The 10,736-nt window shown below is 40.6% G+C and overlaps 1 protein-coding gene across 1 annotated transcript in view; it reads left to right on the top strand.

Annotated features, from left to right (window-relative positions):
* Positions 1 to 1,395: 1,395 nt before the first annotated feature.
* Positions 1,396 to 10,736, top strand: part of SMPX (small muscle protein X-linked) — a 51,608-nt gene continuing 42,267 nt past the window's right edge. Inside the window, exons 1-2 of the mRNA XM_019714591.3 lie at positions 1,396 to 1,749; positions 5,358 to 5,414. Coding sequence (XP_019570150.1) covers positions 5,376 to 5,414 — 39 coding nt within the window. The 5' untranslated portion in view covers positions 1,396 to 1,749; positions 5,358 to 5,375. The remainder of the gene's footprint in view (positions 1,750 to 5,357; positions 5,415 to 10,736) is intronic.

The raw sequence follows: 10,736 nt of genomic DNA, 5'->3' as shown, positions 1-10,736 counted from the left end.
AGTTTTGTCTGCTACTCCCCACTGTAAGCTCTGAGGGCAGGAACAGGCTTATGCACTGTTTTCTCCCCAGTAACTGTGGGGATAGAACATTGCTGGCAGAAGCTCAGGACATTTATGGGCTGACTACAGAGTAAAGGGTCAGAAATGGCTCATTATTGTTGTTCATCCATCGAGTGATGTCACCTGTTGTCTGGTGAAGAGCTCTGAACACATAGGAGTAGCCAAACATCTGGGGAAATATTAAGGTGCTCATTGTATTTTCTTACCCAGTGTATAAATAACTCATTTTTGGTGCCATATGATCGTGAAGTGTGACGTCTAAACCGAATTTTAAAAACACACTTCTTTTAAACAGCACACGAATAGAACTTAATGGTGAACCCCAAACTGAGATGAACCACAATTATCTGCTGAGGTCCTACGCTACCAGAAAGTTGTTGTTTTATTTCTTTTGTGTTTTTACCCACCTGAATACAGGTCAATTGCTTCCGTTGGGAATGCATTCAGCTGCAGGGAACAGAAACCTGACTTCAAGGGCTCATATGAATTGGAGCTTCTTTTCCTCACATAACAAACGAGAGGACTGGTTGCAGGGACTGGCAGAAGATGGTTCAGACTCTGACCATGCAGTCAGGGACTCAGATATGCAGTCACTTTCATCCAGCGGATGAATTATAAGTGTGCACACTCTGTTTAATCTTTCGACCAAAGGGAAGTTCTATGTACAGATAATTTCAGAAACTGGAGAAATAAAAAAAAAAATAGTGTTAAAACTAAGGAGCCACAACACCCTCCCCCCCAAAAAAAGCCCAAAACCAAAATAATAAGCATGTGCTTTAGGATTTGGCAGTGTTCTGTTTAAAGAGTGTTTTGCCTCATACCTGGTCCTGGCCTTTGTCATACTTAAAATCGATATTTCCTCTTTGTTTTGTTTTGTTCTGTTGTCTCCTGTGCTGGGGGATGGGGGGTCAAGGTCACAGCCACCAGTAGAGGCGGTAGAGCAGAGAGAGTAAGGACTCTGGGCCCTGGAACCACATGAGTCAGTTGATCTGTGACCATTTTTGACCTATAAAAAGGGCAATGTCTTACAGTTCAACATAACATTCTAAGTATTATCATGTGGTGACCATTTATTGAGTGCTGATTATGAAAAAACTTTAACAGGTCCTAAGTGACTAAGCTAGGACTCACACTGATATCTGTATCCTTGCTGGGAAGCTCGGGGGCCATGCTGCCTCTCTCCTATTTTTATTGAACACTCTTCATCTTCTGGCCTCCAGGTAATAAAGCTAAAGATAGAAACTTTTCCTACTTTTCGAACTTCACTCTGCCCCCTCAGAATACGTGAGAAAATGCAGCCAGCAACTCTGGAAGATTAGGAGGGTAGTAAGATCTACCTTCCGGCTGACATCTGAGCCCTGCTTTCAGCACGGTCAAGCCTTTCAGAGGCAGCCAGTGTATGGCTTGTATCAAACGCTATATTTAGGAAGAACAACTGTGAGCTATGACAGGAATTCTCTTTAACACTTAGCCTTAAAGCGAGTTCCCCTCCAGCCCGGAGCCAGGAGCAGCTCTCAATCCCGGGTGAGGCACCGAGCACTTGAGCTATTTCAGCCACATGCAAAGCATCGGAATTGAGATCGCAGCTCAGAGGACACCGGGCATCCCTTTCGCCTTCTGAGGAGCCTTGTATTCTAGCACCTGGCTGCCTGGGACTTTCCTTAGGCAGTAAACAAATACACAAAGCAGGTAAGCAGAAGGCCCCAGCTCGGGCTACTGGGCTTTCGGAAGGAAATTTCCTTGATATCTAACTTGAAGTGACTACTTATAACTTTGTAGGCTTGTAACCAGTGGGTGTAGTAGCTTACTTGTAAATTCACTGTTCATTAGTGATGTTGCTGCTTCTGTTTTATAAAATGTGCATGTGTGTGTGTGAGTGGGGGGTGGGATGTTGAAAGAATATTGAACTAAAAGTATTTTGCATTGATAGTGATATTAAGAAAATTTCCACCGTCCAGGTATGATGACTGTGACCCTGAATATTGTGTCATTTTGATTCTTATGGCCAGGGTTACAGTTGGTCAGCTGCAGACTGGTTCAGGCTGTAAACCTAGAAATTATCAGGAGAATTTGGGGCAGAGAAACGCTATAATGCTAGCTCTTTGGTTTACCTAAATGCAAAATATTGCCAGAGTTGTTACACGGTTCAAAACATCTCTCTCCTCTCCCTAAGTGCCAGGCTTGGCCTCAGTGACAAATTCTATCAATGTATATAGATTGATGAATACTGTAGACCCAACTTTTCAAAAGCCCCACTTAAGTCACAGTTTCCCCCGTACCCAGCTAGGTAGAGGGCAACACTTCTGTCTCTGCTACATGGGGACACTGAGTGCCTCTTCCCTCTCGGCATATTTCAGACAGAGTGAATAAGGAGTTAGTTCAGACAGCTGACATCTTTCTACACCCTTCTCAGGAATTATTTTTAGCTGCAAGACAGTACTTAATTCCTTTTGAGATTGAGCTTTAGCCAATTAATTGACCTTTAAAACGAACAAACAAAGCCCCTTCTCTGCAAATACTGATTTATTTTTCTCAGAATCCTCTCATTAAATTAGTGATATTAATGTTGATGAAATTTTAGTAAATGAAAGAGTCTTATTTAGAAGTCAGATAGTAGGTGCTGCCCAATGGAAAACCAGCAGAGGTATATTGTACATGACTCAGCATACAGACCATTAAAGGTCCCCAGTGACTTGCAGAACTGCCAGAAAAACTCAATTGTGCTAACTGGCAAGCATTTCCATTATAGTATAGGCTTTGTAGATGTCAATCAATATATGCCTTGTCAAACTTTTCATGTTTCCAAATTTTAGTCAGAACCAGGAGACAAAGTAATAGAGTGCTTTAAAGAGTACCTCTTTGGATGAAAAGCAGTGGCCCAGTGTGAGTGGAGTTGTGTATCTATCTAAGGCATAGCTTTCGTTTTTTGGTCCCCGGGACGAGGCGTGCTGCTAAAGAAGGAAGGTGCATTCTACACTCTGCATCCCTAACGGAGGTGAGCACAGGGTCAGGGAAACAGCCAGGGAACACGGTCTATTTTTATTCATCAGTGTGCTTTGCCCTGATTTCTCTGCGAATAATGAGGACAGCAGGAATGGCTGCAGAACTGATTTACACAAATGTTATCTAGCCTGTTTGCAAAGAATGAGAGCTGGGGTCTGACCAACTTTTGAGAGATGTCTCTATCGCAGATTGACATATATGTTAAGAAGGAATTCGTGTGCAAATGAGATTATACCAAATCTATACAGGAGACAAGGCCCAAGGAATATTCATCTGTTAGGCTTAGAGATCCACAAAATACAAAGCAATGCAGTAGTCAGTACAAAAACAAAATCAGCCTAATTTTTAAAAAATTCAATGCAGTGTAAGTAACACATTCATTGCCTGAGTTTTTTCAACCTGTTTTTGTAATAACATAAAGAAATTCCCAATTCCCCTGTTTCAAATCAATGTACAAGAAATTTTTAAAAGTTCCCAAGTGACATTAATTAAACTTTAGTTGTACGCACATAAGGAGTTCTATATGCTGAGATATTTAAAGTCCTGTGCAAATTATTGCTTTGCATGACTTCTAATAGCTTTTGAGGAATAGAAACATTAAGAATCAAGTTTCCAACCTTTTCCTTTTGAAATTGAGCTGTGTTGTCCTGTATCCAAAAATTAAAAATCCTCCATTGACTCTTTGACACCGCAGGAAAGACAGCAACCTATTTGAAACATCATAGAGCAAAATGCATTCCTAATTGTTCAATTTGTTGTTGATTTTTAATTTTTTAACCATATTGAAAATAATTCTACCTAGACCCTTATGCACGGAGGCTATCCCTCTATATTACCAAAACATTCAGGTGAACTTAAAGAAAACTCCATTGTTTTCATGTATGTGACTCCAAAGACTATATAGTTGTATATACTAATTATAGAGATTGACAAAATTATATAATTGTTTAACTTCTTATAATAGAGCCTAAGACTTTGAAGATCTCCCAAAAAATATGTTTTCAGATTTCTGAGATTTTTTATCTCCAAAGTGTTGAGGGCATCACTACATCAATTCTTACTCTGTACTTAAAGCTGTAGATCAGTATACAGTACTACTAAATAGTCACTAGCTATGGGCAATGACAATAAAACAATTCATATTTGTATCATGCTTTATAGTTCACAAAGCATTTTATGTCATTTTGATTCTTTCCACAACCTGTGAAGCAGGTAAAATTTCAGGAAGAGGAAATAGGCCTAGAGATGTTGAGTGACACAGTCCAGGTTACGCAGGACTTGTGGCAAATGCCAACACTGCTTTCTGTGTTCATTTCCTCCCCAGTCAGCACATACACTTATACCAATCAATATAGGAATGTCAGTCAACCCATTTTACAGTTTTGGTTTAAAAAGCAGCATGTTTTTAATTCACTGAGGTTTTTACTTTTTCACTCAGTCCTGTTGACATTTAATAGACCAAGCTGTAACAACACTGATACAGGGCTAGGCTGTTCCCTGGCCTGCTGGCCCCAGTAAACTATGGTCACCATGTGCTAAGTCAGGTCTCACAAGCTGAAAGAAAGCAAACGTCCTTTGGGAAGGAAGCACTGCTACAGCTTGGGGATCTGACATGGTCATGTAAGTCCTATTTGCCTTCTGAGACTGTTTCATTAAAAGAAAGAGAGGTGAGGGTTGGCAGCTGCCTGCTTTATAGAGTCTGGGCTCTGTGCACACTGTGGGGAGATACGGCCTAGTTCCTCCTAGTGTCACCCAGGGCTCTGGACAGAACAGACACATGCACAGTGAGCAAACAGCGTCGCAGTAGTAAGAATGAGGCACTGGCCATTTCTTTTGGGGTGCACAACGGAGAGGAGGCACCTCAATGAACTGACTGCGCAGCCCTGGCAACAACTAATTCAGATCAAAAGTTCAGTTTCAAGCGGAAAGCTTCCGAGGCCGAAACAAAGGTGTTTTATTCCCACAGCCTCTTTGCTTTGCGGCTCTTGGCAGGGGGGCAGGAGGGCAGGGAAGGAGATGATAGCGCCTTTCAAGTTTCTGACGGCCTATCATTAGCATCAGGGGCAAGGCATCTCAGCATTTCTCCTCCTGAATGATTTATCCGGGCTCTAGTGTTCCCTCTCCCTGAGGCATTAGGAAGGAGAGTCGCTAAGTAACTTCGGAAACTGAGACTGAAAGAATATATGGCCAGTGAAAGGGGTGACTGCCTAGTTGAATCATGAGTTAAGTTCTAATTTATCAAGACCGAGAATCTGAATGCCGCCACCTCTAACAGTTTCTTACTTGTTTTTTAGGGATAAGACCGCGTGAATATGTCGAAACAGCCCGTTTCCAATGTCAGAGCCATCCAGGTAAGTAGACATATTTGTATTTTAACATCAGCTCTCGGACTTCTAGCCTGTTTGCTTAATAAATCAGACCTTTTGCGATTGTTTGCCCCTAACTGATGATTACCTTCAAGAAGAAAAGAAAGACTCATTTAAAGTACAATTGGGAAAGGATATAAGGCTGGTAAGATACAACTGAGAAGGGAAAAGCTATTTTTGTTTAATTGTGCTAAATTGTAAGACAAAGCTTATGAATGAGAATTAAATGATTTTTTTTACAAAAATGTAGTGTATGTTTTTTGATGTTTAAATTTTTGATATGCTCATTGATAGGAATTAAAAATTCAATTTCCATTTTTATATCCAATTGAGTTTGTTGAGCCATCTGTTTAAAATACATCTTTCTGTAAATAATATCCTTTTCTTGTCACATGTTCCTCCCAAGGCTTGCGTATGTAAAGTACATACGCCTTTAAAGTACGTACGCTAATATGTCTCATCAAGTCCTCCTAGCAAACAAATTCTTTGGTTATTTCAACTGACTTAAAAAGGGGAGAGGGAAGCAGGCATTTTAGAACACCAATATAATTGCGAAGATAACTTTTGATATTTGTTTTTACTCAATTTGTTACTTTTCTTAAGGGCTCTGTGTTTACCTTTCAAATGGCTCCCACACTGGGACACTGGCCACAAGGCTTTATTGTAAAATTTCATCTTTCCTTTCTATCATCTGGGCTTTCTCTAAAGGAACCTTTAAACATTTTTCCCCCTGGACTTTTCTGAATACTGCAGAGCACGCAGCAGTTCCTGAATATTTTGCATCTGATGCACCATCATGGCATAAACATATTCATAGGCAAGTGACTGCTATTTTGGAGGGGCGTGAGTGTGGCCAGGTTGTGGGGCTAGAAATCCTAGCACACGCTGGTGGTGGAGGTGGGTGGAGGGACAGATCTTTACCTGTCATGACTAATGCATAGTCTTAAATGGATGGGCTTCTTAAGTGGCAAGATGTACAACAACCTCTGGAAACCTGTCATAGAACAAATCACCAAGAAAGAGCCTATTGGAAAGAATTCAACTCTGCATTGCCACGTTTGGCCCTCTAGTGTCCACCCAGTGAGTCTCTGACATAACCTGACATTGTTAGTGGAATTTATTTTGCCTCCCAGACCTTGAGCCTTTGAACGTTTTCTTTACCCAGCATAGCTATTAATGGCATGGACCTGAATGGCATGACCAGATTACTAGAGTTTGAACCCTTAATCCATTTTGTACTGGTGTGGGATCATGGGAAAATACTTGCTTTTACCTCTCTGCCTCCTTTTCCACATCTGTAAAATGGGGATACTAATAGTACTCACCACTTAGGGCTACTCCTATGAAACGGTTAAAACTGCATAATAAGCCCTCATTAAGTGTCAACCATTATTATAATGATTATCATTCAGGAATGCATTATGTTAAAGTGATGAGAAGTAATACCATTTAATCATTGCATTTGAAGCTCCCCAAGTGCTAAACATAAATTTCCTTTTTATTTTGCAGGACACAAAAACATAGTCATCTCAGGCTGCCTTTGCTTCTCTTCCTTTTAAAGCTGAGAGTGTGTTGATTTTTCTTCCTTAGTGCTTCCCTCAATGTACACTGAAAACTCACTAGTGTTTTATCTATTAATTTTGACCTTGATATAGTTTTAGGTCTGTAATATTTAAAAAGTTGCTATTGACTATTATCAATAGCTGTTATTATACTGCATTAAAAAAAGTCCATCCACTCTACCAGCAAAGGCAATACAGTGGCTCCTTATGGATGTGGTATTGCCTCTTTCAATATATTTCATGCCACACAAAAAGCCTAACTTAATACACCTTCAAATGAAATATTATTTCTTGTGGCTAAATTGGATCTGCACTATCTGATATTTTCCTATCATCTCTGCATTCACCTAAAGTAGGGTCCATTAAATAAAATATGAAAATGGTTACACTATACAAAATGGCTTATAGCAGGAACATTATCTAGGGTATAGTCTTATCTGGAACAAATAGAAATCCCAATTGATGAGGGAGTGCCCTGGATGTGTAAATACCACTTGAGATCTTAAATGTTCTGTTCAACACACTTTAGTTGCTTCTTTTTATTAGGATCTTATCTCCAATTCAGTTCAACTGTCATTTCCTGGGTACATACTTTATGCCAGGAACTGTGCTAAGTGGAAGCTATGCAAAGATGAATTGAGACCTGATCACTGTGTCTGAGGAGCTTGTGGTCTCCAGGACTTACTAGCTGTGTGACTTTGGGCAAGTTGTTTATCCTCTTTGTGCCTTGGTTTCCTCATCTGTCAAGTGGGGAATTAATAACAGCACCGATCTCATAGGTTTGCTGTGAGGGTTAAATGAATTAATACATGTAAATGTTTAGGCCAGTGCCTGGCTCACTGAAATTGCTTAATAACTATTAGCCGTTATCATCAATCATCATATTCATCATCTAGTTCAGTGGTTCCCAAAGCGTGTCTCTTGGAATACTAGTTTCATGAGATGTTGTTAATTAAAAGGATCCATGATAAAGTGTTTAGGAAACACTACATTAAGCAAAGAATAGGATCTTTATGCCGTGGGATTTCTCAGTGCCCACAACTTGCTAATGGCTTCATACATTCCCATAATGTGTGCAATGTTTTCTAAAAATGTTGGATTTTTTTCATGAGTATCTTGCAGGTTAGTATTTTGCAGTGTAAATAATGACTTAGATCTCTATTTTTGTCTGAACTAAACGAACCTTAGCTACTGTTAACCATGCTTCTAACAGGCATTTAGGTAGTTGAATTACTAGACCTATGTGCATCAGACAACATGGAGCTAAACGGTTGCAAATCTCTGCCTCGCCACTCTGTGACCTTAGTTCACTCTTAGTTTACCCTTCTGTAAAGTGGGGACAACCACACTACTTAACAGGATTGTTATAATGAATAAACAAAATAATGTATGGCGACTGTCTGGTTTATAGCAGACAAATTCCTAAAGAGATGACCCTTCTAACTATCCATGTAATGCAAGGGATGACCTTGCTTTCCCTTCAACTGGTTCCATCGCCTCCATGCCCCAGGATAAGAGGGTGGCCAGAACTAGACCCACCCTTAGAGGAGATGGACAATTGTCTTTCACATCTACATTGAAGAAGAGATGGCCTTTGAATTATAAGTGGATTCTAAGTAAGTCTACATTTCTTTACTAGTTGTATTAATGAAATCTCTTTTATCCCAGGGGCATAAAAATATCCTGAAGGAGTCTGTTGATCCTTCCATAGCCTGGAGAGGGCCTTGGTCTACTAAGCAACTGATAAGCCTCTATACAAGATGTTGGCAAACCTTTTCTGTCGAGAACCAGATAGTAAACATTTTAGGATTTGCATGTCATTGGGTCTCTGTTCCAACTACTCAACTCTGCTGTTATAGCACAAAAGCAGCCATAGGCAATACATAAATGAATGAGTGTGGCTTTACACCTATGAAACATTATTTACAAAGACAGGTGGCAGGTTAGATTTGGCCCATGGGCTGCAGTTTGCTGACCCCAGTTCTGTATTCTCCAGGCTGCATGTTAAATCCCACTGTTGATGGGAATGGAGTTGCAACCAAGGTAACTTCAGCACACTAGGCGTAGTGGGTCTGATCCCTTCAGATGAAAGAATTTGATGTGACAGGTGGTGGGAAAAGCTAGAGCTGCTGAGAAATCTAATCCCATCAGCGATCTGCTTGGTGAGTCTCTCTAATGAGACCAAGTGACACTGGCCCCTGGCAGCACCTGCTGTCCTTCCCCCTCCTCCTGAGCGCAACTCCTTTGGAAACCACCGTGGGTTTTCCCAGGGCCTCAGCCCACCCAGAGCTAATGTTTTCTGGGTTGTCACTGGTCCTTTCTCTCTACCGTGGATCACAGTGTAAGCTATTATTTTCCTCACCCATGAGGTCTGAGAGCTTCATGGTTGAATAGAAAAAGAGTCCTGTGCCCTAGTCTTAGTTCTGCTCTGTTGACTTCACCTCCCCTCTCCCTCCCGCCCCGTCCTCGTGATCTGTACATGACCTCTAAACCTTTTTCCAGCTTCTAATGGTCTATGAACTTCTCGAGAATAACTTCCAAGGTTTATTATTAGGATGATAATAATAGTCACAGTTTCTTCAGGGTTTACTATGTACTTGGCACAGTGCAATGGGATTTCCATAGATTTTAATGAAAGGTTTGAAGAAGGGAAAGAACTTACCCAGGATGACACAGATTTTAAGTAAGAGTCAGGACCCAAGGTATGTGATCCCAAAGCCCATGTTTACAACCACTTGCAATATTGTCTACTCTCATTACTTACCATCCCCGCCCTGGCTCAGAGTGACAATGGAGGAGTTGGTACAGACCATCTAAAGGCTAATCATAAGTACTAAGGCTACTTGAGGGACAATTACCATTTTATGGATGTTGGGTCCTCCTTTTTAAAGACCTCAATGACATTCAGAAAGAGTGTCAGCATTTCAGTGAGGAAGCTAATAGCCTATACTGATTAAAGCCATCTTAAATGTAAGTTGGCTAGGAGGAAAAGTACAAAGTGACTCAATGACAAACGTGGTCTCGAAGTATAAATGACCATGGCTACTTAATTCCCACCTCTGCTTAACTGACTTAATTAAGCTGCTTGTGAAACTAAACCTAACTCCTTTATCATGTTTTAAAGGAATGATTATATGAGCTCTGCGTCATTCGTGAGCATGTGGCTTCTTACCATGGGAAGTTTTCCGTTGTTACCCAATCCACGTGTACAACAGAATATCAATGCCCCGACTTGTAGTACTTCTTTCCCTTCCCCAACCGTTATCTTTGCTCTTCCACTCTCCTGTTCCCCAGGGCATAACGTCTCATGGAAGAAGAAAACAGCCTGACAAAAATATTTACGTACAGGTGTTAGGGACTCTAAGTGTTTCCTGTCTAGGATTTTCAGTTTAAAAAAGATTCCCGATATATGACAATTCTTGGTACAAAGGAATAGACTCTCACCCCCCATGGTTGGTCAGTTAATCAAATACATTGACTGAAGCTAAAAAGAATAATAATGATACATGCCTTTGTTTAATATTTCATTGAAATTTCAAACAAAAAACTTTACTCTGCCACTTGTTTTAATGTAGAGTCAAGGTCTTTTCTTTGACCATGGATCTACTGTTTCTTTCTTAGGTAAGCTACTACAATACAGTGCTTATGATTTCCAAGGTTGGATTCTTTAAAGTACAGTCAGAACTTGAATGTAGCAGTCTGACTCTAGGGGTTTGGTGCTACCTCCTGCTGGTGATCTTTGCTG

The sequence above is a fragment of the Rhinolophus sinicus genome, chromosome 18, assembly GCF_057876585.1.
Source record: "Rhinolophus sinicus isolate RSI-liver-muscle chromosome 18, RSI-T2T, whole genome shotgun sequence".
NCBI classification, from domain to species: Eukaryota; Metazoa; Chordata; class Mammalia; order Chiroptera; family Rhinolophidae; genus Rhinolophus; species Rhinolophus sinicus.
Note: the sequence above shows the minus strand (reverse complement) of the source record. Positions and strands in the feature narration are given on the sequence as shown.